General features: G+C 47.3%; 1 protein-coding gene across 1 annotated transcript in view; it reads left to right on the top strand.

The window, feature by feature from the left end:
* ano3 (anoctamin 3) overlaps positions 1–23,387 on the top strand; it is a 195,602-nt gene that overhangs the window by 147,857 nt on the left and 24,358 nt on the right. The window contains exons 16-24 of the mRNA XM_033038644.1: positions 2,333–2,415; positions 3,448–3,588; positions 5,128–5,292; positions 5,792–5,828; positions 8,199–8,310; positions 12,395–12,452; positions 15,895–15,992; positions 17,558–17,703; positions 19,857–20,009. Coding sequence (XP_032894535.1) covers positions 2,333–2,415; positions 3,448–3,588; positions 5,128–5,292; positions 5,792–5,828; positions 8,199–8,310; positions 12,395–12,452; positions 15,895–15,992; positions 17,558–17,703; positions 19,857–20,009 — 993 coding nt within the window. The remainder of the gene's footprint in view (positions 1–2,332; positions 2,416–3,447; positions 3,589–5,127; positions 5,293–5,791; positions 5,829–8,198; positions 8,311–12,394; positions 12,453–15,894; positions 15,993–17,557; positions 17,704–19,856; positions 20,010–23,387) is intronic.

Raw genomic sequence — 23,387 nt, 5'->3', positions numbered from 1 at the left:
AGACTCTGTGCAGTCATGACACCATCAGCTGCAGCGTTGATCGTTGGGGAATAAAGCCATTTCCCATCCCTTCAAAAGAAAACAACATTTTCTAATTTTTCTGAAACGTCATCTATCCTCCGCACCAGAGACCCGGGTTCGATCCTGACTACGGGTGCTGTCTGTACGGAGTTTGTACGTTCTCCCCGTGACCTGCGTGGGTTTTCTCCAGGCGCTCCGGTTTCCTCCCACACTCCAAAGACCTGCGGGTTTGCGGGTTAAATGGCTTCAGTAAATTGCCCCGAGTGTGCAGGATAAAACCAATGTGTGGGGCGATCGCTGGTCGGTGCGGACTCGGCTGGCCGAGTGGTTCATTTCCACGCTGTATATCTTTTAAAAAAACTATCCATATTCTCCAGAGATGCTGCCTGACCCCTTTAGTTACTCCAGCACTTTGTGTCTTTTTCTCTCGTTTCTTCATTCTGTTCTTATTATTTTCATTCCACGCTTGCCACTCATTTCAAGGACATTGTCGGGGGTTACGGGGAGAAGGCAGGAGAATGGGGTTAGGAGGGAGTGATAGATCAGCTATGATTGAATGGCGGAGTAGACTTGATGGACCGAATGGCCTAATTCTGCTCCTATCACTCATAAACCTTTTCTAAAATGTAATATGTGGACCTGTCTATGAGAGACTAACGCAGAATTGGTATTCAAAGAATATATCGGTCGATATCGCGCATCTTAAGTTTTTCAGAATTAGTTGAGATGCGCTTTGCCATTTGATATTGTCGGTACCTATTGTATGTGGAAACCTTTGTAGCTGAAACAGAGAGAGCTCTGTGGTACTGCTGTTTGGCTTGGTCTGGTGTGACAGGTCGGTGGAATAAAAGATGTATCAGATGGCCCTCATACCCCATCACTAGTTTAGTTTAGAGATACAGCGCAGAAACAGACCCTTCGGCCCACCGAGACCGAGCCGACCAGCGATCCCCGCACACTAACAATATCCTACACACACTAGGAACACACTTTTGCATTTATACCAAGCCAATTAATCTACAATAGACTATAGATGCAGGAGTAGGCCATTCGGCCCTTCGAGCCAGCACCGCCATTCAATGTGACCATGGCTGATCATCCCCAATCAGTACCCCGTTCCTGCCTTCTCCCCATATCTCCTGACTCCGCTATCTTTAAGAGCCCTATCCAGCTCTCTCTTGAAAGTATCTAGAGAACTGGCCTCCACCGCCCTCTGAGGCAGAGAATTCCACAGACTCACCACTCTCTGTGTGACAACACTTTACGAAGTGTGGGAGGGAACCGAAGATCTCGGAGAAAACCCTGGCCGGTCACGGGGAGAACGTACAAACTCCGTACAGACAGCACCCGTAGTCAGGATCGAACCCGGGTCTCTGGCGCTGCAAGTGCTGTAAGGCAGCAACTCTACCGCTGCGCCACCGTGATAGTCGAGATATTCCAAGCCACAGAATGTTCAACATTACAGTCAATGTGCAGTGTGGGAGTGTGTCAATGAAGGCGGTTCAACTTGAAACGTTGACTCTGTTCCTCTTTCCACAGACGCTGCCCAACCTGCTACATATTTCCAGCAGGTACAAGGAACTGCAGATTCTAGTGCCCCAGATGTCCCAGATTCACCAGTCCCACCTGCATGCGTTTGGCCCATATCCCTCTAAACCTTAGATGGATACAAAGTGCTGGAGTAACTCAGCGGGCCAGGCGGCATCTCTGGGGAACATGGATTGGTGACATTTCAGGTCGAGATCTTTCTTCAGACTTGAGTATGTTACCTCTCCTCCAGTTCAATCCCTCTTACTACAATCAGTGTGAAGAAATGTATCCAATATCACCTACCCATGTTCTCCACAGATGCTGCCTGACCCGCTGAGTTACTCCAGCACTCTGTGAAACGTCACCTATCCATGTTCTCCACAGATGCTGCCTGACCCGCTGAGTTACTCCAGCACTCTGTGAAACGTCATCTATCCATGTTCTCCACAGATGCTGCCTGACCCGCTGAGTTACTCCAGCACTCTGTGAAACGTCACCTATCCATGTTCTCCACAGATGCTGCCTGACCCGCTGAGTTACTCCAGCACTCTGTGAAACGTCACCTATCCATGTTCTCCACAGATGCTGCCTGACCCGCGAGTTACTCCAGCACTCTGTGAAACGTCACCTATCCATGTTCTCCACAGGTGCTGCCTGACCCGCTGAGTTACTCCAGCACTTCTCCTGTCTGTTTTTGGTGTAAGCCAGCATCTGCAGTTCCTATTTATAACAGCAACTAGACATCTTTCATTATATGAAGTTTATTTTTGTCTTGTTACAGCCACAGTATTTCTGGAGTTTTGGAAAAGGCGAAGAGCGGTCCTGACTTATAACTGGGATCTGATTGACTGGGAAGAAGAGGAGGTGAGGAGGATGCTCATCGCCTGTCGTTTAAGTGAGATAGCTAGAGTGTGGTCCTGACCTCCCATCTACCTCATGCGAGACCTTTGGACTTTCTTTCATTGGACTTTAGAGCCATGGACACCTAGAGTGACACAAGTCAAGTCCACTTTATTTGTCACAAACACATACAAGATGTACAGTGAAATGAAAGTGGCGATACCTGCGGGATTGTGCAGAACAACAGAACAGAACCAATATTTACATTAAGAAATATATATACAACTGTAAATTTGTCCCTGGTGAGATCAGAGTTTGCAGTCCTGGTGGCCTGTGGGAAGAAACTCCGTCTCATCCTCGCTGTTTTCGCAGCAGAGGCGCTTGTCTGACCGTAGCAGCTGGAACAGGCCCTTCAGCCCAACTTGCCCACGCCGACCAACATGTCCCATCCACACTGGTCCCACCTGCCCACGTTTGGCCCAAATGCCCCCTCTGCTGGTATAAACCAGCATCTACAGATCCTTCCTACACATTATGAAGAGGTGTATATTTCCACCGGTGAATGTTGTTCCCTTTGTCCTTTAAGCGGGCACTGTGGATGGCTCCATTGTATTCATTTACAGCCTTTCATTGGACAGGATAGCACGCAAGCAAACGCTTTTCACTGTACATCAATGCAGGTGACAATAGTAAGCAAAACCAAGCTGAGGGTCTGTACGGTGGCGCAGCGGTAGAGTTGCTGCCTCACAGCGCCAGAGTCCCCGGTTCGATCCCGACTACGGGCGCTCTCCGTATGGAGTCTGTACGTTCTCCCCGTGACCTGCGTGGGTTTTACTCCGAGATCTTCGGTTTCCTCCCACACGCCCGAGACGTGCAGGTTTGTAGGTTAATTGGCTTCAGTTTAAATGTAAATTGTCCCTAGTGCATGTTGGATAGTGTCGGTGCGCGGGGAGCGTTGGTCGGCGCGGACCCGGTGGTCTGATTCCGCGCTGTATCTCTGAAACTTAAACTTAAAAACTAAAGATGCAGCTTAAACGGTTCTTCTTTCTTTGATAGGAAGAACTTCGTCCCCAGTTCGAAGCCAAGTATTCCAAGAAGGAGCGTCTAAACCCCATCACGGGCAAACCGGAACCGTTCCAGCCCTTCGTCGACAAACTCAGCCGTCTCCTGGTGTCTGTCTCAGGAATATTCTTCATGGTGGGTCCGTGATCTCCACGCTTTGTTTCATAGAAACATAGAAAATAGGTGCAGGAGTAGGCCATTCGGCCCTTCGAGCCTGCACCGCCATTCAATATGATCATGGCTGATCATCCAACTCAGTATCCTGTACCTGCCTTCTCTCCATACCCCCTGATCCCTTTAGCCACAAGGGCCACATCTAACTCCCTCTTAAATATAGCCAATTAACTGGCCTCAACTACTTTCTGTGGCAGAGAGTTCCACAGATTCACAACTCTCTGTGTGAATTTTTTTTTTCTCATCTCGGTCCTAAAAGATTTCCCCTTTATCCTTAAACTGTGACCCCTTGTTCTGGACTTCCCCAACATCGGGAACAATCTTCCTGCATCTAGCCTGTCCAACCCCTTAAGAATTTTGTAAGTTTTTATAAGATCCCCCCTCAATCTTCGTCGAAGCCAACTCATTGTCAGTTGGTGGGGAAAAGATGCCACGCCTTTAATCCCCATGCAAACGACCTCTGACATTTTTTTAGCATACGGGCACTCTTGCAAATCACAATCACGGGCAAGACAGGTCAACGCTTGACTCTTGTAGTTCGATCTAGCAGACCGCCCTGGAGAGGGGCGGGGAAATACAAAATTGGCAAAGAGGACCTGGATCTTATTGAAACATATAAGGTTATCAGGGGCTTGGACACGCTAGAGGCAGGAAACATGTTCCCGATGTCGGGGGAACCAGGGCCACAGTTTAAAAATAAGGGGTAAGCCATTTAGAAAGGAGACGAGGAAACATTTTTTCTCACAGAGTGGTGAGTCTGTGGAATTCTCTGCCTCAGATGGCGGTGGAGGACAATTCTCTGGATGCTTTCAAGAGAGAGCTAGATAGGGCTCTTAAACATAGTTGAGTCAGGGGATATGGGGAGAAGGCAGGAACGGGGTAATGATTGTGGATGATCATCCATGATCTCAGTGAATGGCGGTGCTGGCTCGAAGGGCCGAATGGCCTCTACTCCTGCACCTATTGTCTATTGTCTGTGATTCTATGTTAAGGGCCTGTCCCACGGGCATGCGGCCTGCATGCGGCAAGCGCGACCTAACGTTGTCGCTTGAGCCATACGGCATGCGGCAAGTGCGACCAAACCAGAAGCAGGAGCCGATAGGTGGTCGAGTGAGTGACACGGCGTCGAGGCCGTTGCCGCGCGGAATTTTTGAACGCGGTCAGTTTTTCGGAGCCCCGCTCGATGTCGGGACCAGCTCCGCACAACTCCATACGGCTCCGGCGATGGAAGTGGGACCGGCCCCGCGAGGCCGTACGGCTCAAGCGATCACGTTAGGTCGCGCTTGCCGCATGCAGTCGCATGCTGGTGGGACAGCCCCTTTAAGCTGCTAGAAGTAGACATCCATTTCATGACATGCAACAATTACATTGACTCTTGACTTTTCGACATTAAGGCTAATTTGTTATATTTGACTATTTGCATCCCTTGGTGTAAATGCAAGAATTCCAATGTGACTTGACACATGTAACAAACTTCGCTCATTCCTTCATCCACTCCAGATCCTGCTGGTCCTGGCTGCGGTGTTTGGTGTGGTGCTGTACCGACTTGTGACCATGGAACTCTTTGCCTCCTTTCGCTGGGAGTTTGTGAAGAAGAACTGGCAGTTTGCCACGGCTGGTTCGGGGGTGTGCATCAACTTTGCCATCATCATGTCTCTCAACGTGGTAAGTCTGGGGGGTCCTCGTTCATCCGTCAATGAAAGGAAGCATTTAAGAAGGAACTGCAGATGCTGGAAAATCGAAGGTAGACAAAAATGCTGGAGCCATGATCACATTGAATGGCGGTGCTGGCTCGAAGGGCCGAATGGCCTCTACTCCTGCACCTATTGTCTATTGTCTGTACGGAGTTTGTACGTTCTCCCCGTGACCTGCGTGGATTTTCTCCGGGATCTTCGGTTTCCTCCCACACTCCAAAGACGTGCAGGTTTGTAGGTTAATTGGCTTGGTGTAAATGTAAATGGTCCACAGTGTGTGTAGGATAGTGTTAGCGTGCGGGGATCGCTGGTCGGCGCGGACCCGGTTTCCGCACTGTATCTCTAAACGAAACAAAACTAAAATACTAACATTAAACATTAAATTTATGTTCACAAATAAAACTGCACAGAGCTGTGACATTTATTATGTTAAACACGTTACATTTCTATCTTTTATTTCTGCTGTCGAGGTTTATGAAAGAGTTGCAAGGATGCTGACAAACTGGGGTGAGTAAATGTCATTATTGAAATACTTACTTAAAGAAGCATCATCTTTTAAGTTTATTTTATCGCATCAAATAATAATTTTTTTAAATGTATAATTAATTAAAAATAAATTATTCTCGTATAAATTAAAGTACGTGTATTCCCCCCCCCCCCACCCAAATACAATAGTGTCAAGTATTTTTACGCAGTTACGCAGCGACATATTGTCCTGTCAAGGAGTTTAGAAGGATGAGGGGGCACCTCATTGAAACGTACACAATAGTGAAAGGCCTGGATAGAGTGGATGTGGAGAGGATGTTTCCACTAGTGGGAGAGTCTAGGACCAGAGATCACAGCCTCAGAATTAAAGGACGTTCTTTTAGGAAGGAGATGAGAAGTGTCACGAGAGCAGTCGGGATCAGCAGTCAGACATTGCAGGAAACCAGAGAGGAAATTGCGGGAGCACTGGTTGAAATCGTCCTTAAATACAGGAGAGGTGCCAGAGGATTGGAGGGTGGCAAACGTTGTGCCTCTTTTCAAGAAGGGCTGCAGGGAAAATGCTGGGAACTATAGGCCGGTGAGCTTAACATCTGTAGTTGGTAAGTTACTGGAGAGTATTCTGAGGGATAGGATATACAGGCATTTGGATGGGCAAGGGCTGATTTGGGATAGTCAGCATGGTTTTGTACATGGGAGGTTGTGTCTCACAAATCTGATTGATTTTTTTGAAGACGTGACCAAAAAGGTTGATGAGGGCAGAGCTGTAGATGTTGTGTACATGGACTTCAGTACGGCATTCGACAAGGTGCCGCATGGTAGGCTGCTCTGGAAGGTTAGATCGCATGGGATCCAAGGAGAGATAGCAGAATGGATGGCAAATTGGCTTCATGGAAGGAAGCAGAGGGTGATGGTGGAAGGTTGCTCCTCAGGCTCGAGGACTGTAACTAGTGGTGTGGCTCAGGGTTCGGTGCTGGGCCCGTTACTGTTTCTCATCTACATCAATGATTTGGATGAGAACATACAGGACAAAATTAGCAAGTTTGCTGATGATACAAAAGTGAGTGGTTTTGCAGATAGTGAAGATGGTTGTGAAAGATTGCAGCAGGATCTGGATCGATTGGCCAGGTGGGCGGAGGAATGGTTGATGGAATTTAATACAGAGAAGTGTGAGGTGTTGCATTTTGGGATGTCGAACAAGGGCAGGACCTACACAGTGAATGGTAGGCCACTGGGTAGTGTTGTAGAACAGAGGGATATAGGAGTACAGATGCATGGTACCTTGAAGGTCGAGTCGCAGGTAGATAAGGTGGTCAAAAAGGCTTTGGGCACTTTGGCCTTCATCAGTCAGAGTATTGAGAATAGAAGTCGGAAGGTCATGTGGCAGTTGTATAAGACGTTGGTGAGACAGCATCTAGAGTGTTGTGTTCAGTTCTGGGCACCATGTTATAGGAAAGATGTTGTCAAGCTTGAAAAGGTTCAGGGAAGATCAACCACTAATCTAAACTACATTCATTGTGTCCAGCAATTAATATTTGGGGTTAGAAATGGGGTTAGAAATGAGAATATTGCTAATTGTCTTGTGAATTCACTTATCATCTCAGAAAGGTTTTTTTGAAGGGCCTTTTGAAAGCTTTGCTTGAAAAGCTTGAAAGGGTTCAGAAAAGATTTACGAGGATGTTGCCAGGACTAGAGGGTGTGAGCTATAGGGAGAGGTTGAGTAGGCTGGGTCTCTATTCCATAGGAGGATGAGGGGTGATCTTATAGAGGTGTACAAAATCATGAGAGGAATAGATCGGGTAGATGCACAGAGTCTCTTGCCCAGAGTAGGGGAATCGAGGACCAGAGGACATAGGTTCAAGGTGAAGGGGAAAAGATTTAATAGGAATCTGAATCTTTTTCACACAGAGGGTGATGGGTGTGTGGAACGAGCTGCCAGAGCAGGTAGTTGAGGCTGGGACTATCCCAACGTTTAAGAAACAGTTGGACAGGTACATGGATAGGACAGGTTTGGAGGGATATGGACCAGGCACAGGCAAGTGGGACTAGTGTAGCTGGGACATTGTTGGCCGGTGTGGGCGAGTTGGGCTGAGGGCCTGTTTCCACACTGTATCACTCTATGACTAGGAGAAATGTCTTTAGTCAGAGGGTGGTGAATCTGTGGAACTCATTGCCACAAGCGGCTGTGGAGGCCAAGGCAATGGATATATTTAAGGCAGAGATAGATCGATTCTTGATTAGTGCGGATGTCAGGGGTTATGGGGAGAAGGCAGGAGAACGGAGTTAGGAGGGAGAGATAGATCAGCCATGATTGAATGGCGGAGTAGACTTGATGGGCCGAATGGCCTAATTCTACTCCTATCACTTATGACCTTATGACCTTGTGACTTACAGAGCACCCTCGCACGGAGTCAGAATGGGAGAACAGCTTTGCCTTGAAGATGTTCCTCTTTGAGTTTGTCAATCTCAACAGCTCCATCTTCTATGTTGCTTTCATTCTCGGCAGGTGAGTCAAGAGTCGGCAGTGTTTTATTGTCATGTGTCCCAGACAGAACAATGACATTCTTACTTGCAGCAGCACAACACAAAGTGTAAACATAGTACACTGGGAACAGTATTATAAACGGGAGAAAAAAAATTCAGTGTGTGAATATACAGTTTAGTTTAGTTTAAGTTTTATTTGCATAGGGACAGTGCATATTAATAAACATTTACATGTAATACGCAAGATTGTAGCCAGTAGCTACTTTCCATCTTTAGTCCCTCTGGTAAACAAGGTAAACATATCACAACACAATCAATCAATAAGAAAAGAGACAAAACAAAAGACAAATACAAAACAAAACAAACAATATGGTTTAGCCTGCAGTCATAACATAGAATAAATAACAAACACTCAACACAGTTTAAAGTCCCAAAGTCATTGTCTCTTCCCTCCTTGCTCTCCCTCTGCGCTGAGGCAATCCAAGCCTCCGATGTTGTGACCCGCCGGGTGATGGTAGGTAAGTCCCGCGGCTGAATCCGAGCTCTGCAAACGGGCCGGTTCAAACTCCGCGGCCCGGAGCGGTCGAAGCTGCCGAAGCTGCCGTCCTCCAGTCCAGCGGACGCAGCTGTAGTTGCGGGAGCTCCGGAAAAACAGAACTCGAGCTCCCGATGATGTCGTCCACTGGCCCGCGGCCGAGCCTCCGAGGCTCCAAAGTCAGGTCGGAGGTTGGGTCGCACCACAACCACAGCCCCGAAGTCGGCCAGCCTCGCGCCGGTAAGTCCTGGCTCTGCCTCCGCAGCCTCGAGGTCGGTCGCAGTTGGAGGCCGCCAGCTCCGCGATAGGCCTCAGCGCAGACGGACACGGAGACGGGGGATACGGCAGGAAAGGTCGCATCCCCCTCCGAAGGAAGAGTCAAAAAACATATTACACCCACCCCCCCCACACATACACAGCTAAATAAACCGAAATATACTGTAAAAACAGGACAAAAGAAAACAAAAAACAGAAAAGACAAACAGACTGCAGGCGAGCCGCAGCTGCAAGGCAGCGCAGCCACTTCCACAATTGAACAGTACGTACATACGCACAAATGCAAATATATCATCTATATTGGAAGGAACTGCAGATGCTGGTTTAAACCGAAGATAGACACACGATGCTGGAGTAACTCAGCGGGTCAGGCAGCATCTCTGGAGAGAAGGAATTGGTGACGTTTCACGTCGAGACCCTTCTTCAGATTCTGAAGACTTCTTCTGGTCTGAAGAAGGGTCTCGACACAAAACGTCACCCATTCCTTCTCTCCAGAGATGCTGCCTGTCCCGCTGAGTTACTCCAGCTTTTTGTATCTATCAAGATCATATATACGTATACGCATATATACGTATACACAAAAAAACAAAGAATAACAGTGTAATAATAACATTAGTAGTTTAAGTAGGTCAGAGCTTACTTGAGGTGAGATCAAAGCGTGTGGATAACATTCCAGCGTTTATTGCTTCTTGTGTCATACAGTGTGGAAACAGGCCCTTCGGCCCAACGCCCACACCAGCCAACATGCCCCATCTACACTAGTCCCACCTGCCTGCGTTTGGCCCACATCCCTCCAAACCTGTCCTATCCACGTACCTGTAGAAATGTTTTTTTAAACGTTATGATAGTACCTGCCTCAACTACAGGATAAAGAGAATCATGTTTACTGCAAGATAAAGTCCAGTAAAGTCCGATTAAAGATAGTGCGAGGGTCTCCAGTGAGGTAGATAGTAGCTCAGAAGAGGGAGTGGCCAGGGTGAGACTGGTCCTTGATGATGCCGCTGGCCTTTGCTGTTTGCCTTGGACACTATTTGATAACAGCTGGGAAGAAACTCCCTCTTCTCCCCCCCTCCATCGGGCAAAAGGTACAGAAGTGTGTAAACGCACGCCTCCAGATTCAGGGACAGTTTCTTCCCAGCTGTTATCAGGCAACTGAACCATCCTACCACAACCAGAGAGCAGTCCTGAACTACTATCTACCTCATTGGTGACTCTCGGACTATCCTTGATCAGACTTTGCTGGCTTTACCTTGCACTGAACGTTATTCCCTAATCATGTATCTGTACACTGTAAACGGCTCGATTGTAATCACGTATTGTCTGCTCGCTGGCTGGTTAGCACGCAACAAATGCTTTTCACTGTACCTCGGTACACGTGACAATAAACTAAACTGAAACTGAAACTGTCCCTGAATCTGGAGGTGTGCGTTTTCACACTTCTGTACCGCATGCCTTGATGGGAGAGGGGAGAAGAGGGAGTGACCGGGGTGCGATTGGTCCTCGATTATGCTGCTGGCCTTTGCTGGCAACCTTGGATACCCTTTGATAACAGCTGGCAAGAAACTGCCCCTGAATCTGGAAGTATGCCTTTTCAGAAGTGGTTTGTAAGTTGCTGCAATCATTCATATTTCTGGGCCCTATTGTGGGTGAAGGAAGTCGAGTCATGTGAGAGTGGTAAAGTGGTTGAACGAGTGGATGTTAAATAATTTAGCGCTGCAGTGGGGAATACCACTTAGCTGGCACATGGACTGTAGGCAGGAAAAGCTCGGCCGATGTCTCTGTTATTTCACTGACTCGTTCCCTGACCCTCCCAATCTTTGCTCATCCCCAATCCTTTCCACTCGTCACTTTCGAAACATAGAAACATGGAAAAATAGGTGCAGGAGTAGGCCATTCAGCCCTTCGAGCCAGCACCGCCATTCAATATGATCATGGCTGATCATCTAAAATCAGTACCCTGTTCCTGTTTTTTCCCCATATTCCCTGATTCCATTAGCCCTAAGAGCTAAATCTAACTGCCTCAGTGGGTGGTGGAGGCCAGTTCTCTGGATACTTTCAAGAGAGAGCTAGATAGGGCTCTTAAAGATAGCAGAGTCAGGGGATATGGGGAGAAGGCAGGAACGGGGTACTGATTGGGGATGATCAGCCATGGTGACATTGAATGACGGTGCTGGCTCGAAGGGCCAAATGGCCTACTCCTGCACCTATTGTCTAACTCTCAGTCTAGAAAACAACCAGTGAATTGGCCTCCACTGCCTTCTGTGGCAGAGAATTCCACAGATTCACAACTCTCTAGGTGAAAAGGTTTTTCTTATCTGAGTCCAAAATGGCCGACCCCTTATTTTTAAACTGTGTGACCCCTGGTTCTGGACTCCCCCAACATGGTGAACATTTTTCCTGCATATAGCCTGTCCAATCCTTTAAGAATTGTAAATGTTTCTATAAAATTCCCTCTCATCCTTCTAAATTCCAGTGAATACAAGCCCAGTCGACCCATTCTTTCATCATAAGTCAGTCCCACCATCCCGGGAATTAACCTGGTGAACCTACGCTGCACTCCCTCATGTTTTATTTTTCCGATACATTGTGTTTTTATGACTGTCGGCAGATCAATTTCCCTCCTGGGATAAAGTTCTATCGCATTGTATCGTACATCCTAAAGTAAAGGCGTTTAGTCCCAGTCTGGGTTTAAATGTATGAATCATACTTAGAATAGTTACGTCAAGAGTTAATAGTGTTTTATTGTCATAGTTTTTAGTTTAGCTTAGAGATACAGCGTGGACACAGGCCCTTCGGCCCACCGAGTCCACGCCGACCAGCGATCCCCGCCCACTAACACTATCCTACACACACCAGTGACAATTTACATGTACGCCAAGCCGATTAACCTACAAACTTGCACGTCTTTGGAGTGTGGGAGGAAACCGAAAATCTCGGCAAAAACCCACGCCAGTCACGGGGAGAACGTACAAACTCCGTACAGACAGCAGCTGTAGCCGGGATCGAACCCGGGTCTCTGGCGCTGTGAGGCAGCAGCTCTACCGCTGATTTAGTTTAGCTCATTTATGTAATCTGCACTGAGGTACAGTCAATAGCTTTTGTTTGCGTGCTGTCCAGTCAAATAGAATACTGTATGTGACAGCACCCGTAGTCGGGATCCAACCCGGCTCGATTATCATTACGCTGGCTGGTTAGCACGCTTTTCACTGCACCTCGGTACACGTGACAATTGCCTAACTAACTATCTATCTAACTAACTAACTAACTAACTAATATCTCCTGTTGTGTTGGGCAGGTTTGCAGGGCGGCCTGGAGCCTATGCCAAGCTGTTTCACCGATGGAGACTGGAAGAGGTAAAGCAACGATCATTTCTATCGCTATTTGGTTCGCTGTTGTTATAATAACACATGCAAGTTTATTTTCACAGGATCAAAAGATCATAAGTGATGGGAGTAGAATTATGCCCCTGTCCCACTTAGGAAACCTGAACGGAAACCTCTGGAGACTTTGCGCCCCACTCAAGGTTTCCGGGGTTTGCAGGTGGTTGCCGGGGGTTGCAGGTAGTGGAAGCAGGTAGTGGAGACTGACAAAAAACCCCAGGAACCTCCAGGAACCGCATGGAAACCTTGGGTGGGGCGCAAAGTCTCCAGAGGTTTCCGTTCAGGTTTCCTAAGTGGGACAGGGGCATTAGGCCCAATGGCCCATCAAGTCTACTCCGCCATTCAATCATGGCTGATCTATCTCACCCTCCTAACCCCATTCTCCTGCCTTCTCCCCGTAACCCCTGACACCCGCACTAATCAAAAATCTATCTATCTTTGCCTAAAATATATCCACTGACTTAAAGATTCATGAGAATTTATTGTCATGTGTCTGAGATAGGACAATGAAATTCTTGCTTTGACTTGGCCTCCACAGCTTTCTATGGCAGAGAATTCCACAGATTCACCACCCTCAAAAGAAATTCCTCCTCATCTCCTTCCTAAAAGAACGTCAATAGACAATAGGTGCAGGAGTAGGCCATTCGGCCCTTCGAGCCAGCACCGCCATTCAATGTGATCATGGCTGATCATCCCCAATCAGTACCCCGTTCCTGCCTTCTCCCCATATCCCCTGACTCCACTATCTTTAAGAGCCCTATCTAGCTCTCTCTTGAAAGTATCCAGAGAACCCGCCCTCAGAGGCCTTGAATTCTGAGGCTATGACCTCTAGTTCTAGACTTTCCCACTGGTGGCAACATCCTCTCCATATCCAATCCACCCAAGCTTTTCACTATTCTTTTATTTTAGTTGACGTTTTTGATTGATTGCAAAGGCACAGCATGGAACTAGGCCATTCGGCCCACCGAGCCCATGCTGTCCATCGATCACCTGTTTACACTAGTTCCGTGTGTAGGAACGAACTGCAGATGCTGGTTTAGACCGAAGATAGACACAAAATGCTGGTGTAACTCAGCGGGACAGGCAGCATCCCAGGAAAAAGGAATGGGTGACGTTTCGGGTCGAGACCCTTCTTCAGACAGAGTGTCAGGGAGGAGGGACACAAGAGATATTGATGGTAAATAGAACAAATAAATGTAACCTATGCAAAAAGCAACAATGATCAAGAATGTTTGAGCCCACAAAGGTCCATTGGTGGCTGTGGGGTAGGTGAAACTCAACAGGGCGACAGTCAAACTAGTATTTTCTCATCCAATCCCTACACACTACTCACCACATGCCAAAGACGTGCAGGTTTGAAGGTTAATCGACACTCTGTAAGTTGCCCCTGGTGAGTTGGGAATGGATCAGAAGGTGGGATAACATAGAGCTAATTTGAAACTGTGATCGATGGCCAGCGTGGACTTGGTGGGCCGAAGGGCCTCTTTCCATGCTGTCTCTATCAATCAATTAAGTTGTTGGGGGAGGGGGGGTGTTTTGGTGGACAGTACTTACCTACATCTGCAGAAAAAGACACAGAGTGCTGGAGTAACTCAGCGGGTCAGGCAGCATCTGTGGAGAACATGGATAGGTGACGTTTCACAGAGTGCCGGAGTAACTCAGCGGGTCAGGCAGCATCTGTGGAGAACACGGATAGGTGACGTTTCACAGAGTGCCGGAGTAACTCAGCGGGTCAGGCAGCATCTGTGGAGAACATGGATAGGTGACGTTTCACAGAGTGCCGGAGTAACTCAGCGGGTCAGGCAGCATCTGTGGAGAACATGGATAGGTGACGTTTCGGGTCGGGACCCTTCTTCCACCTACTCATGTTCTATTAATGGCCTATCCATGTTCTCCAGAGATGCAACCTGACCTACTGAGTTACTCCAGCACTTTGTATCTTTTTTAACTGGTATCTGCAGTTACTTGTGTCTATCTATATCTGCAGCGGGTTTGAATGTACAGTTATCTTCCTGTGTGTTCTGCTCAATCTAATAGTGGCACGGTGGAGCAGCGGTAGAGTTGCTGCCTCACAGCGCCAGAGACCCCGGTTCCATCCTGACTACGGGTGCTGTCTGTACGGAGTTTGTACGTTCTCCCCGTGACCCGCGCGGGTTTTCACCGGGTGCTCCGGTTTCCTCCCACACTCCAAAGACGTGCGGGTTCGTAGGCTAATAGTCTTCTGTAAAATTGTCCCTAGAGTGCGCAGAACAGTGCAAGTGTGCGGGGATCGCTGGTCAGCATGGACTCGGTGGGCCGAAGGGCCTGTTTCCATGCTGTGTCTTTTACTTTCGTTTAGAGATACAGCATTGAAACAGGCCCTTCGGCCCGAGTCCACGCCGACCAGGGATCAGTTCTATCCTACACACTAAGTACAACTTACAGAAGCCAATTAGTCTACACCCCTGCACGCGTTTTGAGTGTGGGAGGAAACCAGAGCTCCTGGAGGAAACCCACGCAGCCGGCTATTTGCGCGCTGGCCCCAGAAACAGAATTACAATCACATATTACAATCGCTCCACACTCTTCAATATTCTTATTTTAACCATGATCCCTTATCATAGAAACATAGAAAATAGGTACAGGAGTAGGCCATTCGGCCCTTCGAACCTGCACCGCCATTCAATATGATCATGGCTGATCATCCAACTCAGTATCCCATCCCTGCCTTCTCTCCATATCCCCTGATCCCTTTAGCCACAAGGGCCACATCTAACTCCCTCTTAAATATAGCCAATGAACTGTGGCCTCAACTACCTTCTGTGGCAGAGAATTCCAGAGATTCCAGAGTACCATTCTCTGTGTAAAAAATGATTTTCTCATCTCGGTCCTAAAAGACTTCCCTCTTATCCTTAAACTGTGACCCCTAGTTCTGGACTTCCCCAACATCGGGAACAATCTTCTTGCATCTAGCCTGGCCAACCCCTTAAGAATTTTGTAAGTTTCTATAAGATCCCCCCTCAATCTTCTAAATTCTAGCGAGTACAAGCCGAGTCTATCCAGTCTTTCTTCATATGAAAGTCCTGACATCCCAGGAATCAGTCTGGTGAACCTTCTCTGTACTCCCTCTATGGCAAGAATGTCTTTCCTCAGATTAGGAGACCATGTATCTGTACACTGTGAGTGGCTGGATTGTAATCATGTGTTGTCTTTCCGCTGACTGGTTAGCACGCAACAAAAGGCTTTTCACCGTACCTGTGGCAATAAACGAAACTGTATGGAACAGTACAGACTCCGTACAGAGGTAGCTCCCGCGGTGGGGATCGAACCCGGGTCCCTGGCGCTGCAAGCGCAGTAAGGCGGCGACTCTGCCGCTGCGCCACCACCCGTCCTTTGACGTGCAAAATGCTGAACCGTTGCCTTGTTCTTGCTGCAGTGTCATCCCAGCGGCTGCCTGATCGACCTGTGTATGCAGATGGGGATCATCATGGTGCTGAAGCAAATGTGGAACAACTTCATGGAGCTCGGATACCCGTGAGATTTCTCTTTTAGAAACATCAAAAATAGGTGCAGGAGGAGGCCATTCGGCCCTTCGAGCCAGCACCGCCATTCATTGTGATCATGGCTGATCATCCTCAATCAATAACCCGTGCCTGCCTTCTCCCCATATCCCTTGACTCCACTAGCCCCTAGAGCTCTATCTAACTCTCTCTTAAATCCATGCAGTGACTTGGCCTCCACTGCCCTCTTGTGGCAGGGAATTCCACAAATTCACAACTCTCTGGGTGAAAAAGTTTTTTCTAACCTCAGTCTTAAATGACCTCCCCTTTATTCTAAGACTGTGGCCCCTGGTTCTGGACTCGCCCAACATTGGGAACATTTTCCCTGCATCGATCCTCAGCTGCCCGGTAAAACCAACCTGCAGGGCTGAACAAGCCAAATTATCCATGAACTCGGTTAGGAGGGAGAGATAGATCAGCCGTGATAGAATGGCGGAGTAGACTTGATGGGCCGAGTGGCCTGATTCTGCTCCTATCACTCCTCACCTGTCCACCTTCCTTAGATTTGCTGATTTTGGGGACAATATCAAACAATGTGCGTCTTCTGGTTTATTTTCGGATTTTTTTTCTTCTTATATAAAAGCAGTTCTGAACCGCTTGACCATCTGACCAGCGCGAGGTTGCAGGAGATAGGAATATTCGCCGTGAACGTTTGTTCAAATTGGCGACACATGCGCACTGTCGAGGTGAAGTCTGCTGCATGAGTTTACCTGGTTGTCTGCATTTGGCGTCACGGTGGCGCAGCGGGTAGAGCTGCTGCCTCACAGCGCCAGAGACCCGGGTTCGAACCCGACTACGGGTGCTGTCTGTACGGAGTTTGCACGTTCTCCCCGTGACCTGCGTGGGTTTTCTCCGAGATCTTCGGTTTCCTCCCACACTCCAGAGACGTGCAGGTTTGTAGGTTAATTGGCTTGGTGTAAATGTAAATTGTCCCTGGTGCGTGTAGGATAGTGTTAGTGTGTGGGGGGTCGATCAAAGGGCCTGTTTCCTCGCTGTATCACCAAACTAAACTAACATTTCACTGTGCATCGGTGTGACATGTGACAAAAAAAGTATCATTGAATTGCTCGGTTTAAGAAGGAACTGCAGATGCTGGAAAATCAAAGGTAGACAGAAATGCTGGAGAAACTCAGCGGGTGCAGCAGCGTCTATGGAGCGAAGGAAATAGGTGACGTCTCTGGTCGAGATCCTTCTTCAGACTGATGTGGAGGTGGGGGAGGGGCGGGAACTTCGAGCCAGCACTGCCAGGACCAGATACGTCACCTATTCCTTCGCGCCATAGATGCTGCCTCACCTGCCGAGTTTCTCCAGCATTTTTGTCTACCATTGAATTGCTCTGCTCTCACAAAGAGATGGTGTGTGTGTGTGTGTGTGTGTGTGTGTGTGTGTGTGTGTGTGTGTGTGTGTGTGTGTGTGCATGTGTGCGTGTGTGTGGGAACGAGGGAGAAATGGAATGAAAGGCAATTGCTGCCAACTATGAACATATTGTACAGAGTGGGTCCGAGCTCAGTCACTTCAATAATCCCTGGACCAATGCAGATTGTTACAGAACTGGTGGTCACGGAGAAAGGTGAAGCGAGCCAGTCACGATGAGGCGAGCAAGTATTACCTACCTCAGTGGGAGCAAGATTGGAACCTGCAGCCCATGAACAACCATGGACTGGTAGACGAGTATCTGGAAATGGGTAAGTACCATAGAGTCATGGAGTCCTAGAGTGATACAGTGTGGAAACAGGCCCTCAGCCCAACTTGCCCACCCAGGCCAACTTGTCCCAGATACACCAGTCCCACCTGCCTGCGTTTGGCCCATATCCCTCCAAGTCTGTCCTATCCATGTACCAGTCTAACTGTTCCTTAAATGTTGGGATAGTCCCTGCCTCAACTACCTCCTCTGGCAGCTCGTTCCATACACCCACCACCCTTTGTGTGAAGAAGTTACCCCTCAGATTCCAATTAAATCTTTTTCCCTTCACCTTGAACCAATGTCCTCTGGTCCTCGATTCCCCTACTCTGGGCAAAAGACTGTGCATCTACCTGATCTATTCCTCTCACGATCTTACACACCTCTGTAAGATCACCCCTCATCCTCCTACACTCCATGGAATAGAGACCCAGCCTACTCAACCTCTCCCTATAGCTCACACCCTCTAGTCCTGGCAATATCCTCATAAATCTTCTCTGAACCCTTTCCAGCTTGACAACATCTTTCCCATAACATGGTGCCCAGAACCGAACACAATATTCCAAATGCAGTCTCAACAAGGTCTTATAAAACTGCAACATGATCTCCCAACTTCTATACTCAATACTCTGACTGACGAAGGCCAAAGTGCCAAAAGACTTTTTGACCACCTTATCTACCTGCGACTCGATCTTCAAGTTTTGACATTGTAGTCCCTCATTCAAGCCAGTGGGAGGCAGTGCATAATCCTAGTGATTCCCGACTTTTTCTCGCCCAATATTGCAAAAAAAATGAACTGCAGATGCTGGTTTACACCAAAGACATTCCCAAGGTGCCTGAGTAACTCAGCGGGTCAGGCAGCATCTGTGGAGAACATGGATAGGTGACGTTTCACAGAGTGCTGGAGTAACTCAGCGGGTCAGGCAGCATCTGTGGAGAACATGGATAGGTGACGTTTCACAGAGTGCTGGAGTAACTCAGCGGGTCAGGCAGCATCTGTGGAGAACATGGATAGGTGACGTTTCACAGAGTGCTGGAGTAACTCAGCGGGTCAGGCAGTATCTCTGCAGAACGTGGATAGGTGAAGTTTCGGGTCAGGACCCTTCTTCAGACTGATGCAGTGGGCGGGGGAACTGGTCTTTTCCTTCAGAATAATCCTCGATTCCCTCCATTCCCTACATATCCATGCGCCCGTGCAAAAGTCTCGAAACACCGCTATGGTATCTGCCTCCACCACCACCCCCAGCAGCTCGTTCCAGGCACCCACCATCCTCTGTGTAAAAAAAACTGCCCTGCACATCTCCATTGAGTTTTTTCCCCCTCTCACCTTAAACTACGCCCTCTAGTATTTGACATTACCATCCTGGGAAGTTTGAGAAAATGTGATTCATGAACAAAATTCCTTGTTTAACATACGTTCCTATATAAATGGTATACAAATATCTATATATATCAATATTCTATAAATAGTATTATACATCTCATTGTATTTTAAATATTGTTATTATATATTATTATAAATACTAATATAACTATTTACATATACAGTAATATATATACTGTATAAATAACAAATATAATATATTATATACATATAATGATATATTATACATCATATGTTATTACATACTATGTATATGTATATAATATAGTATTTATGTAGTATACAATAACAAGTTATGGGATAAAATAATGTGTATATATGTATGTAGAATATAATGTGTTCTGATATTTATATATAATATAATAACATGTATATAATATTTATATTGAATATAATAATATGTATATGATATTCGCATGGTTTATAATGCATATAATATTTATATGGTATATGTTGTTCATATGATATTCATATAGTATATAATAATGTGTTTAGTCTGATTGGTAGCAAAATCACCTAGTGATCACCCCCAAGAATGTCAATTGTAGTGAATATCTTAGGAATTGCAACATCCAGTCCTACTAATCAATATATGGAATATAATAATGTGTGTAATATTTATATATAATATAAGGTGCCTAAGATATTTGTATGATATAGTATATGATATGATATTGTTGATATGATATATAGTATATGATAATGATGAATGGTGGCATGTGTTGTCACTAGCTCATGCAGCTATAACTCAGGCTGCTCTCGTTTCTCTTTAGTTCTACAGTTTGGCTTCACCACCATATTTGTTGCTGCTTTCCCCCTCGCCCCCCTGCTCGCTCTTCTCAACAACATCATCGAGATACGTCTGGACGCCTACAAGTTTGTCACACAGTGGAGGCGGCCTCTACCTGCAAGGGCCAAGGATATAGGTACTGCTGGACCTAACCTGCAATTTGACAATAAGTACAAAGGCGCAGACTATTTTCTAACTGGAGAGAGAATCCAGAAATCGGAGGGTGCATAGGGACTTGGGATTGCTGGTGCAGGTCTCACCAATTTGCAAGTCGAATCGGTCATAAGGGAAGGAAATTCAATGCTAGCATTTATATCTAGAGGACAGGAATACATGTAATGCATGAGATGTAATGCTGAGGAATGAACTGCAGATGCTGGTTTAAACCGAAGATAGACACAAAATGCTGGAGTAACTCAGCGGGACAGGCAGCATCTCTGGAGAGAAGGAATGGGTGACGTTTCCGGTCAGTATGAGGAAGGGACTTGACCCGAAACATCACCAATTCCTTCTCTCTAGAGATGCTGCCTGTCCCGCTGAGTTACTCCAGCTTGTTATGTCTATCTTCAATGTTATGCTGAGGCTCTATAAGGCCGCATTTGGAGTACTGTGAGCAAATTTGGGCCCCAGATCTGTGGAAAGATGTGCTGGCTCTGGAGAGGGTCCAGAGGAGGTTTACAAGAATGATTCCAGGAATGAATGCCCTACGTCCCACTGAGTCCACACTGATCAACCCGCTCACACTAAGTCTACATTAACCCACTTCATCCACTCCCTACGCACAAGGGGGCAACCTACAGAAGGCCAATTGACCTACAAACCCACATGTCTTTGGGATGTGGGAGGAAGCCAGAGCACCTGAAAAAAATCCCACGTGGTCATGGGGAGAACGTGCAAACTCCGCACAGACAGCGCCCGTAGTTGGGATCGAACCGGGGTCTCTGGCGCTGTGAGGGAGCGGCTCCACCCGCTCTGCCACCGTGCCGCCCTGATGTAACAGTTCCAGTCTGTGTGTTTCACATTAAACAGGGAAATATCAGTGTCGCCAAAAGATTTTGAGCATTTCAAAATCCAGCGGCGACAAAATAAATGTTGCGACTCTTGAAAAAACACCGCGCGCCAATACGTCGTCACGCCGCGTATTTTTCGGTGACCTGATACGTCAGTCGATTATGCCAGCAGTCGCCGAAAAAATCACCAAGCGAATCTCCCTTTCATCTTCTCCATTTTGAAAGTCAAGCTCTCTCTCGTGTTGAGATTCACTGTTGTCCCTGCACCTGAGGCACACCCTTCCTCTCGGCACTTCCATCTGCATCATCTGATAATTACATCCTGCCTTGCACTCATTTAGGATTTGGTTTTAGGCTTATTGCTGTCACCTGTACCGAGATACGGAGAAACACTTTGTTTTAGTTTAGAGCTACGGTGTGGGAAACGGCCATAGAGGCACAGTGTGATACAGCGTGGAAACAGGCCCTTCGGCCCAACTTGCCCACATCGCCCAACATGTACCATCTCCACTAGTCCCACCTTGGACCATATCCCTCCAAACCTGTCCTATCCATGTACCTGTCTAACTGTTTCTTAAACATTGGGATAGCCCTAACCTCAACTACCTCCTCTGGCAGCTTGTTCCATACACCCACCACCCCTTGTGTGAAAAAGTTACCCCTCAGATTCCTATTAAATCTTTCCCCTTCACCTTAAATCTGTCCTCTGGCCCTCAATTCCCCTACTCTGGGCAAGAGACTCTGTGCGTCTACCCGATCTATTCCTCTCATGATTTTGAACACCTCTATAAGGTCACCCCTCATCCTCCTGCGCTCCATGGAATACAGACCCAGCCTACTCAACCTCTCCCTATAGCTCACACCCTCTAGTCCTGGCAACATCCTCGTAAATCTTCTCTGTGTCCTTTCCAGCTTGACAATATGTCTCCTATAACACTGGTGCCCAGAATTGAACACAATATCCTAAATGCGGCCTCACCAACGTCTTATACAACTGCAACCTTTAGTTCTGGCAACATCCTCGTAAATCTTTTCTGAACCCTTTCAAGCTTTTCATAAAAAGCCTTTCTGCGATGATAAGTGAATTCACAAGACAATTGGTAATATCTGGCCACAACTATCAATTACTGGACACCATGAATGTAGTTCAGTGGTTGGAGTGTGTTCGTATATGATTGTGGCTGTTGGTAGTTAATTATCACAGCCACTGGATATCATTGCAGGAATTCATGATCAAAGTGTTTTAGGATCCAACTATCTTCAGATGTTTTCAACAGGACCTCACTTCCACCGTAAGACCAGAAGTGGATATGTTTTGTTTCGTTTATTGTCACGTGTACCGAGGTACAGTGAAAAGCTTTTTTGTTGCGTGCCATCCTCTCAGCAGAGAGACTGTACAGGGGATCTTATTGAAACATATAAGATTATTATGGGGCTTGGACACGCTAGAGGCAGGAAACATGTTCCCGATGTTGGGGGAGTCCAGAACCAGTGGCCACAGTTTAAGAATAAGGGGTAAGCCATTTAGAACGGAGACAACTAAACACTTGTCTCACAGAGAGTTGTGAGTGTGGAATTCTCTGCCTCAGAGGGCGGTGGAGGCCGGTTCTCTGGATGCTTTCAAGAGAGAGCTAGATAGGGCTCTTAAAGATAGCGGAGTCAGGGGATATGGGGAGAAGGCAGGAATGGGGTACTGATTGGGGATGATCAGCCATGATCAAATTGAATGGCGGTGCTAGCTCGAAGGGCCGAATGGCCTACTCCTGCACCTATTGTCTATTGTCTGTACTTTACAATTATATGAAACACCTCAATGTATAGAACGAAGGAACTGCAGATGCGGCTTTACCCAAGGAAAGACACAGAGTGCTGGAGTAACTTCAGTGGTTCTCCTATCCATGTTCTGCAGAGATGCTGCCTGACCCGCTGAGTTACTCCAGCACTCTGTGAAACGTCACCTATCCATGTTCTGCAGAGATGCTGCCTGACCCGCTGAGTTACTTCTGTTTACCACTAGAGAGAGCTCTAACACTGAACTATCCCTGAGCGTTTGCAGTATGTGATACGTGGCCACCAGATGGTGACCTTCACATCAAACTAAATCATATTGAAAGCTATAATTTTCAGAAATGGATCTCAATGATCGACAAAGTTCAAAGTGCCGAACTTGATGCCATATCCTTCTTTGACCAATCGTTGAGGAATTGTTTCTGCCTGCACCAGCCCCACACATCGGCGAGACCAAGCGCAGGCTCGGCGATCGTTTCGCTGAACACCTCCCCTCAGTCCGTCTTAACCTACCTGATCTCGCGGTTGCTCAACACTTCAACTCCCCCTCCCATTCCCAATCTGACCTTTCTGGCCTGGGCCTCCTCCAGTGTCAGAGTGAGAGCCACCGTAAATTGGAGGAACAGCACCTCATATTTCGCTCGGGCAGCTCACACCCCAGCGGTATGAACATTGACTTCTCCTCCTTCCCCTTCCCAGTTCTCCCGCTAGTCTTA

This window comes from Amblyraja radiata, chromosome 20, assembly GCF_010909765.2.
Source record: "Amblyraja radiata isolate CabotCenter1 chromosome 20, sAmbRad1.1.pri, whole genome shotgun sequence".
Classification (NCBI taxonomy): Eukaryota; Metazoa; Chordata; class Chondrichthyes; order Rajiformes; family Rajidae; genus Amblyraja; species Amblyraja radiata.
The sequence above is the reverse complement of the archived record's forward strand: the minus strand, read 5'-3'. Positions and strand labels throughout refer to the sequence as shown.